Consider the following 23,124-nt stretch of genomic DNA (forward strand, 5'->3'; position numbering starts at 1 on the left):
TTACTGTCCACTTAGTTTAATTTGTCATAAAAGCGATGGTAAGATAAAGTTTTCACAAAGTTTTTTTGTGTTCAGATAATAAATTCTAGGCTTGTGAATTTCAGTGCAAGGCTTTATTCTTTAATTCTTTAGTGCTTTGAAAGAATGGGTTTTAAAAAGTTATATTTGCAGTAAAGGTGAGTTAAGTTATACATTAATATCTCCCCAAATCATTACATTGAGTTAAATTAGACTAATCAATTTGGTGTGCATCTGTGTTAAATTTTTTATTTGGCATTTCAAAAGCCTAGAATCTTATACTATTTTACAGTAAATTTTGTTCTATGATGTAAAGTAAGGTACTAAAACAATAAAGCATTATCATACCATGTAATGCTAAAACAACATAATTTTCAGCAATCATTGGACTTTAATGTTGAGTGAAATTTTTTTTCTAGGCTTGAAAAAGCTATAGATTATAAACTAGATTTAAGACCCTAAAAGTTCTTGGGGAAAGAATTATTTTCAAAATTTTGCTTAACTATGTCAAATATATTAAATTTTGAAAATTTTCAAATGAGAAGAAAAAAATTTAAGTTTTCTCTATAAAATTAAGCAAAATTCGTTTCTACTGTTAATAATTATGGTTTCTTTATCCTTTGTTCTCTGACCCATTTGCCAGATGCTTTATTTGAGAGGGAGAAGATTAAACACTTTTTCTCCATTTGCAACTGGTTGTATAAAATGTCATGCCAACCATACATGATGGTTATTCTATGTTATTATTCATATATTATTTAATGAAGTGAAAACTTGAAATTGTTTTTAGAATATTTGAGAGAGAGGTTGACTGACAAACTGATCTGTTTTTGATCTCAAAGTTCAATTAACGTTAAATGTTTATATCGTAATATTATCAATACCCTAACAAATGATCACATCTGTATTTTGTCACAGGAATGGAGGCTATGAAACTTCACCACCCCTGGGGCAATACTGTGGCTCAAATCCACCTCCAAGAATCATCTCCCACAGTAACAAACTATGGTTAAAATTTAAGAGTGACTTCTTGGGCTCAGGGCCTGGATTCTCAGCTTACTGGGATGGGTCCTTAACAGGTAAATGGCCAAGACTTGTCTTTTATTGGAGAGTCCAGTCTAACTGGCATCTTGATTGTTGGATTGCTGTGCTCTTATCTGTTTTTTTTCCAGCTGTATTTTGTCAGTACTATTTATAATAAACTTCAACATTGTGAATATTTCTGAATTAACAGTAGCCGTTTTGTTTTTATTTTTGAAGGACAAAGTAAGGGAAAATGTTCTAGTTCCCTGGTATAGTTCATCAAGCTGTTCATCTTGGTTAGGAAAAGGAAAGTACATTGACGTGAATTAGGGTTACAGGCTAGCTACTCTCTGGTGGTGCAGTTTTGTTTTGCAACTTGGTTTAGAGGGGAGTGACCGTAGCACCAGTTTGATATAGACAAGAAGGTGCAGTTTTACCAGAAAGAAAAGGATGTGTGTCATCCCATGTCTCTCTCCCGTAGGTTGTGGAGGCAATCTCACCACTCCCACCGGCATGTTCACATCTCCCAACTACCCGATGCCCTACCACCACGGCTCCCAGTGCCACTGGTGGTTGAAATCCAGCCACGGCAGTCCGTTTGAACTGGAATTTGAAGACTTCCATTTGGAGTACCATCCAAACTGCACTTCAGATTATCTGGCCGTATGTATAAAGTTTCACTTGTAGCCTCCACTGCTTCCACCTTGCCCAACACACCTTAATGAATCATTTTTTATTTTTGAGATTCGGGAAAGGGGAACATTTAAACAAAAGATCCATATTAAAAACTGAAACAGAATAAAAAATTAAAAGAAAATTTGATGAGAATAGCCTTTTAAGTACAGCATATATTAATGAATGTCTTGGTACACTAAGTACTTAAAATATATTGAATATGCACTGTTAAGATATGGTTAAAATCTCCTGAAAGGGGTTGTGAGATTTATCATAATTATTATCTACATAATTTCTATATATACACGGAAAACTAACAATCTAGAGGATGTATTAGAGGGTGAATTAGAGAAGATAATTGAAGTCATCGAAACAGAACTTTTTACAGTATCAGCAAGTCACCCTCGTCCATTGAAAAACCATCTAAATAAAAAATGTATTAAAGTGCAATAAATTATAAACTATGAACTAAAAAAGCAAGGAAGCCTACTGATAATAGCTATGGTCTCCAAAACATGTAATCATCCTTCATTTTCAATCTTTACATTTCAACCTGGGTTCTGAGTTCATGGCTCAAGTTTATAGACATTTAAATATAATTTTAAAAGATATTTTGATTCAGGACTTTTCTTTTGTCATATCATTTTGTATTTCTTCCCCACTTCTTAAGAAATACAGTGTCCTTTAGATAGTGTTTATAGCCATAATCATCTGACATTTAAAACATTTTCTTAAAGGTATATGATGGGCCAAGTACCAGCTCTCATCTGCTAACCCAGCTTTGTGGGAATGAGGAACCGCCTGTCATCCGTTCTAGTGGAGACAGCGTGTCTTTAAAACTGAGGACAGATGAAGGTCAGCAAGGACGTGGCTTCCTGCTTAAATACCACCAGAGTAAGTGTGTATGCCAGTTGCTTGGTGCCTATAGTGGGTCTTCAATCTCTGGATGAATGAAGCAAATTGAAATAAGTGTAACCCATTGGTTTGAGCAACTGAAAGAAATCTTACCTCCTTATGAAAAAAATTTAACTCTATCTGAGGGAGAAACGCTTACGCCTTGAATTTAATGTCATGCAACTAAAGCACGTGGTAAGCTACAGAAACTTGGAAGCGGAATATGCTCAGACAGTTGCAATTCAGCTAAAGATCAGTGTAACAGGTTAGCAGCTAATGGGTTTTCATTTGGATTAAACATTACAAACTTCTAATTAGACATTATTCCATTGTACCGAAGTGTATCGAACACGATTGCTTTTGGCTTCTATCTCAAAAGGTACTTAAACTTTATTAAGGGAGACTATGCTTATGAATCATATGTGAAGTAGGCACATTCTTTGCTGTGGAAAAATCTGGTCATTGTAGAGATGCCGTTTTAAAATCTGCTTTCCCTTGAGGCAAGATGGTGGAACTAAAGGAGTATTGAACAAAGAGTCAAGGGTCCCGGGTGTTTGTCCTGACCCCCAAGTTCCTCGGAAGTTCACTTGTTTTCTCTGGGGTTACATGACTTTCTCATAAAAAAAAGATTACATTAGTTGATCAGGAAATCTCCCTTCTAGCACTAGAATTAAATACTTCCTAAATTTAGTTTCAAAATGAAAATTCAAGAAAATAAGTTTTCCTTTAATTTGTTATTTAATAAACAATTTATTTGTGTTTTAAAAAGTAGTTCGTTGCCCCACCAAAGCTAAGTTTATCAATAATTTTGGCACAATTACCTAAAAATGGAATGAAAATTACAAGATCATAATCTGAACACACAGATTATACCCTTTGGATTAGTTGAAACAGTATTAATATTTAACCTTGAAATGTGTGAATTTGAAGGCTCACTTTCACTTACTTCTGAGAGTTAGGCTACATTCTAGGTAGTTTTGAATATTGAGTTTTAATGATACATGGCTTTGTTCTTCAGAAATTCATTGTTAGTGTATGAAAATCTCTCCCCAGTTTTATCAAGGGATGTATCTGTTTGGTTGAGCATAAAATCATTCTCTAATATTATTATTGCTGTGATCATTTGTTTCTTGATTATAGTCACATTGATTATTAAAGGTCCCTTCCTTTTCTTTGTATTCCTGTGATATTTTGTTTTTCTCTAATAATGTCAGAACACTGAAGGAGTAACGTAGTGCACATGGATATAGGTCCTTAACGGTAGAATCGGAGCTAACCGGTGAGATTTTCTGTGCAATCTGCCATTTGAAATTGGAGGTTTGCAGATAGTATGATGCCTGAGAACTGGGAGACAGCCCATAGGGTTTAATGGAATATATTTTCCCCTGCCCTGTTGTGTAGTCATTGAGGCCCATGGTACCTACCTGCCTAATAGATGTAACTTCTCGCAGGCACCCAAAACAACAAAATTCTTCTTTAGAAATCCTTGGTGGGCAAAAATGTGACCTAAATATTTTTAAGAAGAAAGAGTTTTATTCCCTTGTTCCAGCAAAGGAAGATTTTGAAGACCCACAAATGTAGGCTTGTCCATACCAAAGCTTACAAATGGTGTCCCAGCCACCAGTGGAGAAGCAGTGTAGTAGAAATGCATCTATGAACCACATTTTTCAGAGACAACGTTTTTGATGTAGTATTTATTTTCCCATTCTCTTTTATTGCACATCATACAATATGAAAAAGACTCGAGAAGAGGCCTGCACAGGCCTTATTCAAGCCATTAAGTCTGGCGGAATTTGGCGCTGACTCCCAGGACTACCCCGTACCTAGAAGTCCCTAGCATGGTTTTGTTGAAAATTCAGCTGACGGAAATGCCACCACTGGCTTGAAGACTTTATTCAGAATTTAATGTTTTTATTTCTTCTTCAAATCCTTTACATTGCTTCTATTTTTTTGATACTTCCTGATGACTAACTGGAGGAATAACAGAGTCTTTATTATGAATTTCATGCTGACTTTTGAATGTTCAACAAAGCCATGTTGTTATTCATTTTTAGCCCTCACACAGGACTTTGTGTTTTTAAACTGTTGAATTTAAAGGCCAAGATTTCTGTCCCTTCCAAATGCTAAAGTTAGAAAAACAGAAGCATGGAATGTTTAATACACTTTTCTAAACAAGCAAATTAGACTGATGTCTGAGTCGTGCTAAGCTATTCTGCTCTGCACCAATTCACAGGAATCTGATGCCTGTTTTAACGCAGGCAATTTTCATGACACTTTAAGGTTTATGAATTCACTTAAGTATTATTTCACATTTGTTCTAAATGGCAACCGTTTCCCTATAAAGATGCTGTACCAACTACATGTATATATATGCATGCATGTGTGTGTGTGTCTGTATACTCACATACATATAGGTTTCTCACACTCACATACATATAGGTTTCTTTTTTTTATAAATTTATTTTTTTTTAATTTTCATTTTTGGCTGCGTTGGGTCTCTGTTGCTGTGCGCGGGCTTTCTCTAGTTGCGGTGAGCGGGGGCTACTCTTCATTGTGGTGCACGGGCTTCTCATTGCAGTGGCTTCTCTCGTTGCAGAGCACGGGCCCTAGGAGTGCGGGCTCAGTAGTTGTGGCACGTCGGCTCAGTAGTTGTGGCTCGCGGGCTCTAGAGCGCAGGCTCAGTAGTTGTGGCGCACGGGCTTAGTTGCTCCGTAGCATGTGGGATCTTCCCGGGCTAGGGCTCGAACCTGTGTCCCCTGCGTTGGCAGGCGGATTCTTAATCACTGCACCACCAGGGAAGCCCCATAGGTTTCTTTTTAACCTAGCTGTTTTCCTAAAGGAAAATCTCACATACATCTTGGAGCAATTATGATATATATGACGGTGGTTCTTAACAATCATTATTATTTTTTCCAGCGTGTGAGAACGTGGTGATTGTGAATCAGACGTATGGCATCTTAGAGAGTATACATTTTCCAAATCCCTATTCTGTCAATCAGCGTTGCAACTGGACCATCCGAGCAACAACTGGAAACACTGTGAATTATACGTTTTTAGCCTTTGAATTGGAACATCACACAAACTGCTCCACCGACTACTTAGAGGTATGTGTTCTGAAGCTAAATAAATCACTGCATTTTCAGCTCAAGTTAGCAAGCCAAGATAAAAGTCATCATGCTTTGTAGAACCGAATCTCTCACTCTGCCCTACATGTCTATAGTATGCCAACTACCCATGGTATTTGAACAGGTATATTTCATGTCTCTTTCACTGCATCATCTTGATAGTAAGGATATTTAATCTACTAAATTATATTCACAAATAACTATGTTTTTAGGTTTCAGTGTAACTTCTGGACTGAGTAATCTCATATTACTTAAATAATGCAGAAGTAGAAGGATAGCTTCTGGTTTTTGTTGGTTGTTTTTATGTTCTCTGTAAACAAGAAATCAGAAAGTATTTAAGTATCATGGCTTTATTTAACACTTAATTTACCTGATACTGGGAATCATGATATTGATTCTTGTTTTTTATTTTAAACTTAAGTTCATTTCAGTTAATTTTTCTTTTTGTAAAATGGAAGTTTCTATGTGTTACAATAATGACCACCAATAACATTTATTGAACTTTCCATATACAATGCTATGTGATAAAAGTTGCTTGAGAATTAAGTAACCCAAAATATGAGGTAATCTGCTACTTTTATGATAAAATATTTTATTTACCAAAGCTTTTTTGCTAATTTGCATATGCAACTTTGTAGAGATATAGATTGAACAGGTAGGCAGCTACTTACTTTACTTTACAAATGTAGTTATACATTCATATATAAAATTATATATTTTATAAACTATTAGTTTAGAATATTATTTTCCACTTTCACACTTCATGAAACGATTTTACTCAGGCTGTTTACATATATTTTGCCATCTAGTTTTCATCATTAATAAAATCACTTTTTGAGTCCTCTAACACATCATCTTTTATCTCCGTCTACGTTGCTAATATATAATACTTCTGAATCTACGTATGATGTTTTCACTAGAAATCTTTTCTGAAGAGACCAGTACCCACTCTGATAACGTTAGGACATTTCCCCTCATCCCATCTATCCAAACACAATTGTTTAGTGTCTTTCTCTTTAAGATGGTCAGTGATTTTTGGAAGTCTTGCTTGCAAAGGCTTCCAACGGTCAGCACATGTAACTTTGAGGACATATTCCCAGGGAAAAAACCATTATCTTTGTAAAAGTTTCTTAACCCTCTTTTTTACCAATTCTTTAAAACAAACTAGCATTGATCGAGGTCATTTGAGTTTGACATATTTTTTTCAAATTGTACTTTTGTTCAAAACGAAGAAGAGAAAGCTTCCCGTACTTTGAGAGACTTTGTGAGGTGCTGAATACATGGATTCCCTTTTTTGAAGGATACTTTCTTTGGGTAAAAAAAAAAATCTTGCTTTATATTTAGAAAAGCTCAGTATCATAGAAACAGTAAGCATAGTGTTTACCCATGAGAAAGTTATATTTACTAGTATTCAAAGACAATATGAGACAACGTAAAACAAACATAAAACAAGCATGAAACTGACAGTGGTTTAAAGTCTCCTTTCCTTGATCTAGTGCTCAGGTGGTCTTCACAAGCATAACAATGGCATGTTTGTCTCATTCCTTTACCTGCAGTGATCACCTTTTTCTTTTCTTCACATGGTGAGACACTGTTCATTCTTTAGGGAAAAAAAGGCACAGGTTGCTTCCAAAGCTACGTGTTCATACCACAAACCCAGCAGTCTATCATATCATGTTTGTACTTCTGTGACTGTGTCCACATGCCCTACTGGACCATGAGCTTTCTGAAGGTGTGAGCTGTCTCTGATTAACTTTGTAACCCAGGCACTGATTACAGAGTTGGGATCTTATAGGGGTTCAGTAAGTTCAGGTTAAACTGAATATCGCAGTCATATTTTAGCATCAGCTTAAGGAGAGCTATTAATTAGTGAGAAAGAACTGAATTCCAAACTGGCCTTTTTGTATAATCTCTACACAGTCACTGCAGTTCAGCCACTTCAAGCACAACCCAAAATACAATTCATGGGCGTGAAGAGTGTTGCACATTTAACAATCTGCCGGGTGCCTTACTTGATAAAGCACACTGGAGAGAGCAGGGAGGGGAGGAAGCTTTTGAACTGGGTTTTAAAGGAGGCTTTGGCAGAAAGAGTGGGGAGGAACTGAGCTGAAACCTTTCCAGGGACCAGACTCCAGTTCTTTGGACTTACTTGAGGGTGGAATGGTAACAAAAAGGCCCATCAGATAATCTTTGGAAGTGCTCGAAAACTGTCAAATGAAAAATACTTGTTCCAACAATGGCCGAGCCACTAATCAGAGGGCGTCCACAGATGATGTGTATCTTATGCAACATTGATGGTGAAAGCAGCAAAAACACAGAATGAGAACCAGAAGTTCAGCAAAGCCTTCCAAAGAATCGCACTGTTGCCAGAGAGAGGAGAGGTTTTCCATTTCTGTAAGCCAAGGGGCAAGACCAGAGCAATCGCTACAATGGCTGGTTTATGATGGAAATTTTAAAAGCACAAATAACCCCTTAAGGAGAGAAGAGCCACAAACACAAAATCTAGTTTCCATTATTTTAATAACTTCTAGTTCAATGGTTTTTTCAAGTGACTTAGCCAAGACCAAAGTGAGTAGCTATTACTGCAGCCAGAATTGAGTTATTTTGAATTAACAGAATTGAAACTATGAAAGGACTTGATTAGGTGCTGGTTGGACACTGTGCCCAGCCTTGCTGAGAGGTGTGGGTTGGTAAAGATCCCACTGGGAAGCGATTCCATCCTTTATTACTTTGTCCTCTGGGCAAAATGAAATGATTCATATTTGGAAATAAAATACTCAGTGGGAGGAAGGGTCATTTGCTTAAAGGAGTAAGACCATATTGCCCATGCAATTTGGGAAAGTCAACCTTAAGGATTTCTTTTGTATTTTATAAGTTGATTTCACTTTTTCATTTTTATTTTGAGTCTGAGACTCTATGTGGAAGAAGAGATTTTTCATAGGTATTGAATATACAAACAAAAGTGATGGATTTGGGAGAAATCAGCACAGAGAGGTACAGGAAATCCAGAGCCAGTGTTAGGTCAACTGGGAGCATGTGGGTGGGGAGAAGAGGAAGGAGGAAAACTACGAGCATGGAAGCTGAGGGGAGAGACTGTGACACAAGGTGACAAGGAGAGATGCTGCCAAGACGTCCAGAAAGATCAGCTCTCATGGGATACCTTCCTCTTCGTGTTCTCTTGTATGTCAGTGTCTCTTAAAATGTGGCACTGGATTGGATTCAACGCTCCGACTAACCTGGCATTGGACCATATTATCTGGTTCTCGTGCTCTGGTATTGTAGGTTTTTTTGTTAGCCAAGTCGTAATGTTGGATGATATTAAACACCTGTAATCTCCAGGTCACTTTTACATGAATGGCAATGGCTTCATAGCCAGACATAGGATATTATTTCTATTAAGTTATATTTCACTATTTTGCCTTAGAACTCCATCTCATCATGATTCCTCTAAATCCTGATTCTCTGGTCTTTAGAGCATTATTCATTTGCATATAAACTCATTGGCCATTGGCCTATGACTTCTCCAAAAATAATTGATAAAAATATCAGAAAGATGCTACCTGTTTCAAATACTCTAAAATGATAGGTTTCTCGGATTAAAATGCATCTGTTATTGAACATTTTCGGGATAGCACTATTCAAACAACTTGGTAATAATAATAGCTGGTATTTATTGAACACATTATTTGCTAGGTAATTCTCACAGCAACCGTGTGATGTAGGAAATATCATTTTCCCATTTGACAGGTGAGAAAATTGAGACAAAGCCAGGTTGTCTGTAGTCACAAAGGTTATAGTAGCAAAGCCAGGCCTTCCACCAGGCTCTGTGGCTCTGGACTGATGCTGGACACATACTCCATGCGTGTTCTCTTCTGTAATTGTCATTCTCAGAGGTGACAAGAGGGGGTTTCCATGGAACCCTCAGGTTGACCCCTCTAGTGACACTGTCACCAAGAGGAATTCATGTTATTTAGCATGACATTTTCATAGGGAAGCAGTGGTCATTTGCTATACCTTTGCTACATACTGACAACTTACGTTCAGTGTCCAATTTAGAATTTTTCCCGAAATTACCATCAATCTTACTCATCTGTGAGATTCCAGAATAAATCTTTCCCACATTTTGGAAGTTGACACATCTTCCCTTCAGGCCTCTGGCAGTCCTCCTGTTCTGCCTTATACTCTTGGTTGCAGGTACACGCTCAAACTAACCCATGGAGGAAAGATGAGTGTTTGGGAAAGGGCTGTTCCTCTAAGAAAGGGAGGATCCTCGTGACACACGGCAGCAACTGAAAAGCCGGGAGGGGGCGGGAACCAAGGGCGCTCAGTAGCGTCTCCTTTCTTTCTCCTTTCTTCTGGCTTTGTTGCTTCTCCCTGCGTACGTATAGTCCGTTTCTACCTTTCGTCCCCACAGCTTCCTCTGAGTTTCTGCAGCCTCTCAGTTTTAGCTTAAATAAGGCCACCCCAGCCATGACACTACGTGACCGTGGACCTCAAGTGCTCACAACCACCTAGACTTGCCCTTGACAAATTACAAGGACGGGTGGTTCATCTTTTTCAGCCTGAGAGCAAGGCATGGATCTAGGCTGCCTATGGATGGGCGCCCCTCTAGGCGGCATGGCCAGCTCTGCCCAGGAGCGGTGAGGTCCGGCCCTCTGACCTGCATTGCTCAGAGTTTACGTCTGTGGGAAGAGGCAGAACCTTCCAGCAGGGAGGAGGATTCCGCCAGCATGCTAAAGCATTGTTTTGTTCTTTTTTCTTTTCTTTTGGCCATGCCCTGTGGCTTGTGGGATCTTAGTTCTCTAACTAGGGATTGAACCCAGGCCCTTGGCAGTGAAAGTGTGGAGTCCTAACCACTGGACCACCGGGGAACTCCCCTAAAGTGTTGTTTTGAATTACCCATAAAGCAAGCAAGATTACAAAATCAGTTCTGCAATGACCACACCTCTCAGTTCAATAGGATGTAATGCACTTGAACCTGGAAAAATTCAAGTAAAGGAATTGACTGTCTTATATTCTAAATTGGATTTCAGTGTTTCTTCTTCCAGTTTCAAAATCATACAAGGAATCTTTCTACTTCATCTTCACCACATTACACTATCTTCTGTAAGCACTGGTCCAACTCACATTTTCATCTTTCTTTTGCCCCAGTCATAGCTTTAAAAAATAGACTTTTTTTTTCTAATTGTACCATATCCCGAAGTTTAGCTAATTTGTTATGTGTGCTCATAAAATGGTCAGAAGGGTCCTGGGTAGCCCCATGGTTTTTTTTCTTAGATTGAGTTCTTCTGAGGTTTTCCCTTTTACTGCTCCCCAAATTTTTCCTGACTTTGTGGACAGAGTTTAATTTTTTAAGAATTTGTCATTTTTCTTTTTCTTTTTTTTTTTTTTTATTTTTTCAAATTTTGTATTTTTTTTTTTAACATCTTTATTGGGGTACAATTGCTTTACAATGGTGTGTTAGTTTCTGCTTTATAACAAAGTGAATCAGTTATACATATACATATGTTCCCATATCTCTTCCCTCTTGCGTCTCCCTCCCTCCCACCCTCCCTATCCCACCCCTCCAGGCTGTCACAAAGCACCGAGACAATATCCCTGTGCCATGCGGCTGCTTCCCACTAGTTATCTACCTTACTACGTTTGTTTGTGTGTATATCTCCATGACTCTCTCTCGCCCTGTCACAGCTCACCCTTCCCCCTCCCCATAACCTCAAGTCCGTTCTCTAGGAGGTCTGCGTCTTTATTCCTGCCTTACCCCTAGGTTCTTCATGACATTTTTTTTTCTTAAATTCCATATATATGTGTTAGCATACGGTATTTGTCTTTTTCTTTCTGACTTACTTCACTCTGTATGACAGACTCTAGGTCTATCCACCTCATTACAAATAGCTCAATTTCGTTTCTTTTTATGGCTGAGTAATATTCCATTGTATATATGTGCCACATCTTCTTTATCCATTCATCCGATGATGGGCACTTAGGTTGTTTCCATCTCCGGGCTATTGTAAATAGAGCTGCAATGAACATTTTGGTACATGACTCTTTTTGAATTTCGGTTTTCTCAGGGTATATGCCCAGTAGTGGGATTGCTGGGTCGTATGGTAGTTCTATTTTTAGTTTTTTAAGGAACCTCCATACTGTTCTCCATAGTGGCTGAACCAATTCACATTCCCACCAGCAGTGCAAGAGTGTTCCCTTTTCTCCACACCCTCTCCAGCATTTATTGTTTCTAGATTTTTTGATTATGGCCATTCTGACTGGTGTGAGATGATATGTCATTTTTCTTGAATTTCCTTTCCTTTATCTATTGTTTTTCTTTGTTCTTTTAAAAAATTTTTTAAAAGATTTTGGCTGTGCTGGGTCTTCATTGATGCATGTGGACTTTCTCTAGTTGCGGCGAGTGGGGGCTACTCTTCGTTGCGGTGTGCAGGCTTCTCACTGTGGTGGCTTCTCTTGTTGCGGAGCACGGGCTCTAGGCCTGCAGGCTTCAGTAGCTGCAGCACGTGGGTTCAGTAGTTGCGACACATGGGCCCTAGAGTGTGCAGCCTTCACTAGTTGTGGCACACGGGCTCAGTATTTGTGGCTCACTGGCTCTAGAGCACAGGCTCAGTAGTTGTGGCACACAGGCTTAGTTGCTCTACAGCATGTGGGATCTTCCCGGCCCAGGGATTGCATTGGCAGGCGGATTCTCAACCACTGCGCCACCAGGGAAGTCCCTAATTTTTAAATTGTTTTTGGTCCCTGGGCTCATATCTCCTTGCAAAGTCTCAGTCTCTCAAACCTCAAGCTCATGACTGATGTGTCCCATCATCACAGGCTCTAGGGAAATTGATCGCTCTCGCCTAACGTTTTGGTCACGTCTACAGTAACAGCCACTTCTCTGCTGGTCAGGATTAGTCCATGAGAGCACTTCTCTTCACTCTTTACTTTCTGACAGAGGACAGCACATAAAGAATTCAGCAAATGCTATGCTTTTTTTAAGAACAAGACACGAGAGGTGTCTGGAAAGACATCTGCCCGTTGCCATTCCTGTGTGTCTTTTTGCTCCACTAGTGTTGATATGCTTCCTTTGCAAAAAAAAAAAAAAAAAAAAAAAAAAATTCTGCTGAGGGAGAAGCTGATGGTGGAGGATAAAGCCCCCATAACTGGCTGCTAAATCTGGCTGCCTTCGAGAATCACCTGGGGATCTTGTTAGAAAAATGTACTCACAGACCCCACCCCAGACCCACTCAATCAAAATCCCTGGGAATCCCAACAGAGCAAACCCCACCTAAGCCTTAGTCCAGGAGCTGAGGCCACTGTCTGTCATTCACTTCCATCGTGACAGCACATTTTATCCTCACTGCAAAGCTCTCTCCTGGGAAGCTGTAAGTATTTTAATAGGTATCTTCTTAACATACAACTTCGAGTGCTATTACATGTTTCTTTTTCAGTAGGTCTTACTTTTCCATTGCTACAGCTGAATTATATGCTTTGACTCACCAAGGCCTGGTGATACTGTTATGTTTATCTCATTACATAAAAATGTCAGATTCATTTTACCATGTGTGAATTCTGATTCTAAACTTTCTCCTCCACTTTCTTTATTTGGCATCTTTGCCACTATCATCTTGCATGACATCCTTTCATATCTTTCTGATGCCTTCCCCTGTCCTCTTATGTCCGTTTCAAGTCCCCTCAGTTATGTCAGTGACTTCTGTCAAATGCATTTCCCTCTAGTCTTTATAAGATTCACTTCATGTCTTGCCAACTCCTCTTTCTGATGTCATCCTGTTCACCAGATGTTTATATCATTGCTTATCGCACTTCCATGTCCTCCTTTCAGTGACAAAATAAGCCGCTGCTAATGAAAAAAATGCATGAAAACATTACTAGTGTCCCTCAGTCTTCCAGTGCTACATCCATGTTGTCTAAGTCTGCAGCCTGGGCAGCATTTTCCATAACTGCAACTGTGCAGCATCAGACCCACAAGCTATTGTAATTAGTTAAGGAATACTAGCTGTTTTATGGAGAACTTGGAAATTCTTAGATGCTTAGTACAATACAAGTTTATTTCTCAATCATGTTAGAGACCAATGTAGGTATTCCTTTGCTTTCCACATAGTGATTCAGGAAGCCAGACAAAGGGGAAGTTGATTTGGGGAAACCACTTAGCTCTCTCTGCCACACGTGTTGACAGATGTTTTACAAACAAAGAGACCTAAATTCTAATAAATTTGGGAAATGCTGAATCAAACACAATGTAACAGGGTCAGTTGTTTTGTTCTGTTTTTGCTGTAGTACTTCCTCAGGCTATTACCATCCTACATATGCATCATTCATTCATTTATCCACTCATTCAGTCATTCAAGTATAATTTAGACACATAGGCTGTGGAAATAAAACCGTTCTAGCATCAGTTTTTCTTGTTTTCATGGAGGAGGCAGATCTTAATTTATCACACAATACAAAGTTAGTCACAAGCCCTGTGAAGTGCTATCGGGGAATATTATCGGAAGCTCTAGAGACACGAAGCAGGAGGACCCGGCTCGCCGTGGGTCAGAGGAGGCAACCCTGGGGAAGGGTAACTGAGCAAGGTGTCAGGGAGCTGTAGGTTTCACTAAGGCAAGTTGTGTTTGAGGAACTCTCAAAGGTAAACAGAACCAGACACTAGTTAAAGTGCAAAGAACATTTTTTTTTTTTTTTTGCGGTACGCGGGCCTCTCACTGTTGTGGCCTCTCCCGTTGCGGAGCACAGGCTCCGGACGCGCAGGCTCAGCGGCCATGGCTCACGGGCCCAGCCGCCCTGCGGCATATGGGATCTTCCCGGACCAGGGCACGAACCCGCGTCCCCTGCATCGGCAGGCGGACTCTCAACCACTGCGCCACCAGGGAAGCCCGGAAAGAACATATTTTAATCAGCGTTGTGCTCCTGCAATAGGGAAGCAGGTCCAGCATGAACTGAACTTAACTTCAATTTGTACAGAGATGACCGGGTGTTTTAAAGGGAGAATCAGGGAGCTGGGAAGGGACCAGCGGGGCCTCGAGCAGAGTCAGGGATGTGAAAAACTAGCGAGCGTTGGTCACTATGAGCGTGGTTAGGCCTCTGTGTCTGTATCTGGCAGTGATGGAGGTAAGGATTCAATCCTCTCACAGAGACTGGGAGGCAAGGGGCCTGTCCTTCCTAATGGTTTCATTTCAAAGGAGTGGAGTTTAGATCCTTGAGAAAGACACTGTGAGTTGTAGGAGATACATACACAATACATCTCAAAAGGACAGGAGAAGGAGTCACAATTTTAAGCCCTTTTTAGTATGCGCTCCAAGAAAGGGTGGTCCGGGGCCTATCCTCAGGTGTTGGCTGGAACAAACAGTAAATCCTTTAGGCGGCCTTGTGCTTTCTCAGGCGGGCACTTGGAGGGGGCCTGGGGTCATCCTGGGGATGTGGCCTTGAGCTGTTAGAAACTACATTCGTGTTTGTTTCGGTGCTTTGATTTGGGGAGAAAAAGTGGATGAGATCATCTGCGCTGAGACTCTGCATTCCTTATAGGCCAAGGCTGAGGCTTAGTTGGGAGGAAGGCTCAGAGGAGCTTGGCTCGAGTCGGGTCGAGGAGAACATCTGTCAGAACCGAAAGGACACAGCGTGTCTGAGGCCAAGGCTGCGGCTCCCAGCTGGGCAGGGACCTGCAGGTTAGAGCCCTGTGCGCAGGTGCAGAGTTCCAGTGACCGCTTGGGGCAGCAAGAGATCTTCCAAGAGTGAGCAGAGACAGTGTGCTGGATTGGCGCTTTGCCACACTCTGGATTCGAGGATAAGTGGGAGGGGTAAGAGGAACTTTGGAGATTCAGAAAGAGGATTGTTGCAGCTCGGGTGCGAGATGGCCAGCCCTTCACACGGCTGTGGAGGGAGAATGTGTCAACGACAGGGGATGTGAGAGCACCTGGGGGGTAGAATCAACCGCACTGGACGAACACTGGATGGAGTGGGCGTGGTAACACAATGAAAAGAAAGACATCAGGATACAGCCTGATAGAACTGCGTGCAGAGCAACAACCAGGAGAGGCAGAGGGGCCTCCCTCAGGGTGGAGACACTCGGGGACACGAAAGGCAACATTCCAGATGGATTCCATCTTGGCCCAGAATTCTAACACCTATTGGACATTTGTAATCCACAGAACATTCTTAGGGAAACATTATTCTAGAGATGTTTTCCAAAATCTTTTTCCCATTTTTATTCTCATACAAAGAAGCAAAATGTTCAAGTTCATGAGAGATTATAAAATTCTCCTTCACATCTCAAACGTCTCTTTTGAGAATTACAGTAATCATAACACATTTTAAATCAGCTGTACTCCAGTAAAAATTTTAAAAAAAAGAATCACAGTAATCAATGTCTACTATGTGCCAGCCACTCTTATAGACACCTTGATAGATAATTATTGCTTATCTTCAGGATAATTTAGCAATTGGGTGGTTTTGTGGTCATTCACAGACAGGAGGACTGGGCCACAGGTAAGCAACAATACTCACTCTAAGATCACACTGCCAGGAGGTGATGGACCCAGGTCGCAATAACCGGCAGGCTCTGAAGTCCACTTGGGTTCAAAGCTTTCCTCTTTCTCACTGGCTGTGACCTTGGGTACAGAAGTTAACCTCTGGCTTCCTCGGCTTCCTCATGTATTAAATGGCAAACATACTTACAACTACTCACGAAGTTGTTATAAGATCAAATGAAGTGATCTGCACAGCTGGCAAGTATGAGTACTCCAGAAATGTTTATTATTCCTCCCCCATGCTCACCCCACAGAGAGGATAACTCCCTCTTGGCCATTCAGATTCTTCCTCCTACCTTTCAGGACGCTGTCTCTCCATCTCTTGGACGAGTCGTCTCCCTTCCTCGTGACTCGTCGGTTATGAGTGGCCGTTCCTCCCTCCTGAGGTCTGACTTCCACTCCCAGGCACAGCCTGGGTCTGTTTGGCTCCAAAAGTTCAGAGTCTGTTCTCTTTCTCTTCCAAGTGTCCTTCCTCCACCATTCAGCTCTTGGGAGGACTTTGACTTCTTTTATCCTTTTAAAGACTTTGCATCCTCTCTAATGAGCAAAGTGTCCACAGATGTCTGTGATTTCATCACTGCTGGTCTCTTGAAGACACAGCTGATTCTGTACAGATCTCACACACAATGACCTCAGTTTCCCAACGTTTTGGTTTAAAGGTAAACCACAGTTGGAAGCGGCTCCAGGCGCTGATCCTTCTGTTGTTCTTGGGGCGTTCCCTGGAATTTGAACTGCTCAGGCCAGCTCTCTTCTATCTGCAGGCTATTGTGGATGTTAATAAGAAACGAAGATTTAGCACCTCACCTTGCTCACTCACTGGAGGATGTCTCGCAGGCACTCAGTCTCCATAATAGAACATGAAATCTTGCTCAGTAGTCTCGGCACCTGTTTAGTTTGGTATAGTATAGATTCTGAGCCAGGTAGCCTGGGTTTAAACCCGGACTTCGCCACTAACTAGCCAGGAAATGTTGAGCAAGTTATTTAGCTTCTAAGTGGCCCACTTTCCCCATCTGTAAAATGGGATAGTCGGCACAAAAGAGTTTTTATATATAAAGAGACTGGCACATAGTAAACACTTACATAATGTCATTTATTTTTTTTTTCCTTTTTTGCGGTACGCGGGCCTCTCACCGTTGTGGCCTCTCCCATTGCAGAGCACAGGCTCCGGACGCACAGGCTCAGCGGCCATGGCTCACGGGCCCAGCCGCTCCGCGGCATGTGGGATCCTCCCGGACCGGGGCATGAACCCGTGTCCCCTGCATCGGCAGGCGGTCTCTCAACCACTGCGCCACCAGGGAAGCCCACATAATGTCATTATTTGCCCCAGCACCTTAGTTAGGTATAAAGAAATTCCTAAATAGAGAGCGTTCAGTTCTTTAGGCTGAGATATAAATAACGGTTCATTTCTCAAGACATTTAATTTTCCTCTTGCTTTCTGTCTACAGCCTGCTTCACTAATGCATTTGACAATTCTCACAAAGGGTAAATGATAAATGAGAAAGCCAACATTTTGGTCCACTTATTTTATTCCAAGCTCTATTAAGAAATATAGTGAAGAAAATGTTGATTCCATTGAATAACAGGAGTTTTGGGTATTATCACTGTTACTTAAAAAATTATTTGTGTTACTCTCTGTTATCACAGAGAATAAGGACTTTGCTGTATTTTTGAATTTAACAATTCTTTTTTTAAAAAAATAATTACCAAGGAAGGAAACAAGAACAATTCTTCTCGAGTTGTTGATGCCTTTCAAAATGCTGAATTACCTCTCTATACCTGTTTCCAGAATTCTAAAATGGGGATAAAAATGTTATCTGCATCATAGAGCTGCTAGGAATTTTATTTTATTATTTAAAAAAATAAATTTATTTATATATTTTTATTTTTGGCTGCATTGGGTCTTTGTTGCAGCACATGGGCTTTTCTCTAGTTGCGGCGATCGGGGGCTACTCTTTGTTGCGGTGCGCGGGCTTCTCATTGCCGTGGCTTCTCTTGTTGCGGAGCACAGGCTCTAGAGTGCAGGCTCAGTAGTTGTGGCGCACGGGCTCAGTAGCTGTGGCTCGCAGGCTCTAGAGCACAGGCTCAGTAGTTGTGGCGCACGGGCTTAGTTGCTCCGCCGCATGTGGGATCTTCCCGGACCAGGGCTCGAACCCGTGTCCCCTGAATTGGCAGGAGAATTCTTAACCACTGTGCCACCAGGGAAGCCTCTAGGAATTTTAATTTTATTAGGTAATAACATGGAAAGGGCTTAGAGTGATACTCAGTACAGAGTAAGTGCTAATAAATATTATTTATCATTTTCTTCAACATAAACACAATTTCATGGGTTATTTGATTTCCAAAACAGCCTTCCCAGCGTGATTAGCGTAGATTGGCCCCACCTGTTGAAAGCAGGGCTCCCTTTCCCTGGCCTCACAGATTTCCTCCAAAAGCCACAGGGCCTGGGTATCTGAATCGAAGAGTGCAGTAGTTAAAATCCTGTTTGCTGGCTGGAGAAATGCAGAGAAGCAGAGGAGATCTGGTGTCTTAGCAGCGATTGATCTGCACTGACTCTGTTATCATAGCACTTCCACGGCACACTTCCTGGGCAGATGAGTCATGTTTCCTGGAACTGTCTGTCAGAGGAAGTTCGCTTCTAGGACGCCTGGCATTTTGCTTAGAATTCAGATAAGCTATTTCAATTCTAAGGACAACCGCTGTTCAAAACCACACGTAAAAAGCGAAAACAGTGTGCCAAACGATTCAGTTGAAGACTCCCTACCGGATGTGAATCTAGCCTTGGACGAAGCAGGATCATGATTCACAAGGAGTTTAGAATGAAGCGTATCCATTGGTTAATTAAGCCAGATACTTTGTAGTGTCACTAAGTGCAACAAGAAGCATTTTAGAAGAATTTTAAGACTCCCAAGTAAAATGCCCAAGTAACATGCGAGTTTTTTTAATTACAGAAAATTTAAGGGAGAGATGTTTATTTCAGTGTGATCAAAATCCCTTTCCTCAAAGGCACATGCTGATCACTTGTCACCATCCCTCACAATGAAGAATTTTCATGGGATTGCATTAATTTGCTGCAGTTGAGGCAAATACAGCAGCCTTCAAAAGAGAGCCTTTGCTCTCAGATTCAAAAGAAACTGTGTGTTTCCCCTCTCAGTATCCTCTCAAACATGAAGGACAGGATCAGGTTAAATAATAATCAGACCTACCAATAATTTCCACACTACCCGCAAGCCAGTGAAAATTCCATTTGATGCTCAAAACTTGAAATTGCTCTATCCACACTTCCTTTCCTGGTGGTCCTCACCGAGCTCTGCTTCTCAGACCACAGGCATCGGGTGCGTGCAAGGTCTCTTCCATCATCCAAGAGACACATGGCACGAAGCAGAAGGCTAAATTCAGAAATTGGTGGTCATTGTTGTGGATTTCAGTTAATTGCACTGATTGACTATGTTTTACAATGGGAACAATTTCCACCTGCAACATTTCAGAATTTTTTCAAAAATGCCATCTTTACCCTTCAGTTCTTACAGGTACTTATGTACTGAACAGGCTTTCTTCTCCCGCCCTCCCTCAGTTGGGGAAGAGTCTGCATGGCAGGGCTTTCGGTCCTTCCAGCTCCAGGTTCTAAGATTTCATGCTGTGCTATAGGTCCCTCCCTGTTTCTGAGTCCATCTGTAGCAGATGGTTAGGCTTTTAAGAGGCAGAATAATCTTTTTTAAATGTTGAGTGCTTCACATTAGCGGTAGAGTTGGCAGAGGGAAGGCTGCGGTTCATGGAATTAAATGTTCATGTATATACGAGGGAGAATATGTTTGGCTTTCAAAGCATTTCACTTCCCACTAGGGAGGGAATTAGGCACTTATTGGTCCATCAGTGACTATCAAAACTTATGTTTGTGAGAGCTTTTTAGTCCCTGAACATCTGAAAGAATGATTTTTTAATAACGAATTAGTCTAATTAATAATAAAAACCTAGTTATGATTAAAAAAGGAAGCATTGGGGACAAAATATGGTTTTAAATTAATGCTGGAGGAGATTACTTTATATAATAACATTTTAATGGGCTAATTTTCATGGATAATCTTGAGACACATAAAAATGATTATGGAGACAGACAATATAATATTTTTAGTAGACCAGCTGGGTATCTGAGAACCTAAAAGCGTATGGAATTCTGACACTGGAAAAACATTACCAGTGCACATCTACATTGCTATGTCAGTAGGTCCCCAGAGACAGTGCTTTAAAAATAAACTTACCTGATTACACAGGCATACAGTCATTGCAGACATTTTAGAAGATATAGAAAAACCTAGATAAAATAAAAATAACCTAAATTACATCATTACTGATAATATTTGGTGGTACTTATTTCCTGTAGTTCCATCCTATATATTTATTTTATTTTAATATTTGAAGGGGATCATTTTGTACATACTGTCCTATAATGACTTTTTTACATGTAACAGTAGCTTGCGAATGTTTCTCCTTGTTACTTATTTATCTCCTTGTTACACCACAGCATTTGCAACATCGAATGTTCCACCATCACAATACAGCCACCCATTCTTGTTGTAAAACACATAGAATCTTTGCACATTTCCACTATTATAAACAATGCTGAGATAAAACATCTTTGTAGTTAAAGCTTTGCATACATCCATGATTAAACAATGATTAACCAACCAAACAAACCCAAATCGGCCTTTGTGACTTCTAAAATAAGTAATATGTAGAAAGCAAAAATAAATATTAAGAGGGGACAACAACTAGCCACCCCATGGAAAGGAGACTATATGGTCTGTGTTTGAGACAGACCTGTAATTCAGAGTGACACAAAATAACTCAGCATGTGGTCTTTCAGTGGTGTTTCTTTGTCTCCTACAAAGCCCAGCACTGAGTCATTGTTTCCTTTTAGATGGTACCTCATGCTTCCTGCTGCAGCCTGCAGCACATGGCAGTGCGTTTCCCGGGCCGGGGGAGACGTGTGCCTCTGTATCCGAGGGCACTGTGAGAGCGCCCGGTGTCTCACGGGGAGGCTTTACCTCCAGGGCCATCACGGCGCCCTCTAGAGCCTACCGCGCTCTGCTGATGTGCTTTCCTTTAAACCTTTGCCTAGTTTACCTCCACAATTGGATTCCTTTTTTACCCCGAGGCTCTTCTCACCCACAGTGGGAGCCTTTTACCCTACTTGATGAATCTTGCTTGGCAATTTCTCCTGTTGTTACAGGAACATTTCAAAGCCCTTCAAATTTAAGGTAAACTCTGAAAGCTCCAAGTTTATCCAGGAGATTTGTTTGTAAACATTGAATAACAATGTTCTCAACAGCTGTTCTGATAAAGCGGTTCCCATAGTTCCTGGTACACTTGTTTTTTGGGTGGGGAAAATAGGAAGAGGTGCTCCAAGAATTCACCAGTTCCCACTCCTCTGGAGTTCCAGGGGCCGAGCAGCCAGAGCTGCAGGCTGGCTGGCCGGACGGAAAGGGGAGAGGAGGCTGCAACAGGAAAAAACACAGGTAGAGCCACTTTGCTTACCGGTGGTCTCTCCCTGATCCGCTCACCAGGGCAGCCTTGACAGATTTCCCAGTGTCCTCTTCGCCACCAGCCCTGCCATGATCCACCATCTCCCTCCACTCAGACACACACTCCATGGTCCGTCTGCCCCACTGCATGATCTGCACTGGGCTCTGCACCCCACACACAAAACCAGGTCGTCATAGCAACATGCTGCCCCTGACGGCCATCCATCTCCTCGCAAGTGATTCATTGATTTGTTACTTCCCCGTCTGGTCTGCCAGGGATGATTTCTGAGAAATATTTTATGTGAGTCAGTTCAAGTTCTTTCTACCTACCCATCATATTTTTTCTCTCAAAACTATTTCTGTTATGGTTTCTTTAGAAACAAGGTTGGTTCCCTTTGCCTCTGACCAAGAGTTAGAATAACATTTGGGGTACTTTCCATATGCCAGGACTCATCCTCAACCTATTACCTGGTTTGTCTCATTTGCTAAGCACAACAACCCTATGAGATAAGTACCATTAAGATGCCAAGTTTACAAAGAAATCTTAGCTTACGGAGGTTAAGTAATTTTCACAAGATTATATTCTAAGCAAATTTTAGTGCTAGACTGGACTTTGAATCTAGAGCCTGACACTGACCACATTGAATATACTCTAGTGTGTTCCTACAGTAAAATTACTGTCTGGCTCTCAGTTGAAATATAATCTTCTACTAGTGACATTGACTTCAAAAAGCCACTCTGTGAACTCACTGAGTATAGTTCTCAGAAATGTAACTATCTTCTTTACATTGACCAGAAGTTTTGCTCTGTAAAACTATCAGGGATTCTCTACTATACCTAGAATTCTCCCTCACGGCAGATGAATTATTTCAATTACATATTAAACTCTAAAGGATAAAGTTCTTTTGGGGTTTTTAAAGATTTGTTATAGGAACTGGACCAAAATTTTTTTCTGGAAGTTTCTCCATATTTTAATGATACGATCTCAAAGAAACTCTTGATTTAATTTCTTTATATGGACTATATTTAATTCTTACGATTAAACCTCCACTATAAAAATGTTTTTCTTCCAGAAAAATTTCAAGTAAATAGGAAAAACAGTAGTTAGAAAAAGTGTGAATTCGATGCTGATCTAAAATAGAAAGGGCTAAGTTTTAGTTGTTATTCACTGTGATTCTAAAGTGGGTTTAGAAAAGAAGTCTATCTATACATCCCAAACTGAGATAGGAGACAATTAGTTATAATTTCATTCATTAGGATCACAAATTTTCAAAATCATAAAACCATTTAGCAACAAAGAGGCCCTTGAAAAGCACACTTCTGTTCTGAGAGTTCTTGCAG

At 40.7% G+C, this 23,124-nt stretch overlaps 1 protein-coding gene and 1 long non-coding RNA gene across 3 annotated transcripts in view; one reads left to right on the forward strand and one right to left on the reverse strand.

Annotated features, from left to right (window-relative positions):
• The window catches only part of CUBN (cubilin), a 266,372-nt gene that overhangs the window by 62,322 nt on the left and 180,926 nt on the right, over positions 1-23,124 (forward strand). The window contains exons 24-27 of the mRNA XM_033403470.2: positions 937-1,097; positions 1,523-1,704; positions 2,454-2,610; positions 5,527-5,714. Coding sequence (XP_033259361.2) covers positions 937-1,097; positions 1,523-1,704; positions 2,454-2,610; positions 5,527-5,714 — 688 coding nt within the window. The remainder of the gene's footprint in view (positions 1-936; positions 1,098-1,522; positions 1,705-2,453; positions 2,611-5,526; positions 5,715-23,124) is intronic.
• On the reverse strand, positions 5,706-21,930 carry LOC117196127 (uncharacterized). Of its 2 annotated transcripts, XR_007475855.1 has the most exons (4): positions 21,797-21,930; positions 20,521-20,573; positions 19,468-19,650; positions 5,706-6,045 (listed from the first exon to the last, which is right to left on the reverse strand). It is a non-coding gene; the product is annotated as an uncharacterized LOC117196127 (long non-coding RNA). The 2 variants fall into 2 exon arrangements; XR_004476196.2 differs by lacking the exon at positions 5,706-6,045 and having other exon boundaries at positions 14,411-19,650.

This window comes from Orcinus orca, chromosome 2 (assembly GCF_937001465.1).
Source record: "Orcinus orca chromosome 2, mOrcOrc1.1, whole genome shotgun sequence".
Taxonomy (NCBI): Eukaryota; Metazoa; Chordata; class Mammalia; order Artiodactyla; family Delphinidae; genus Orcinus; species Orcinus orca.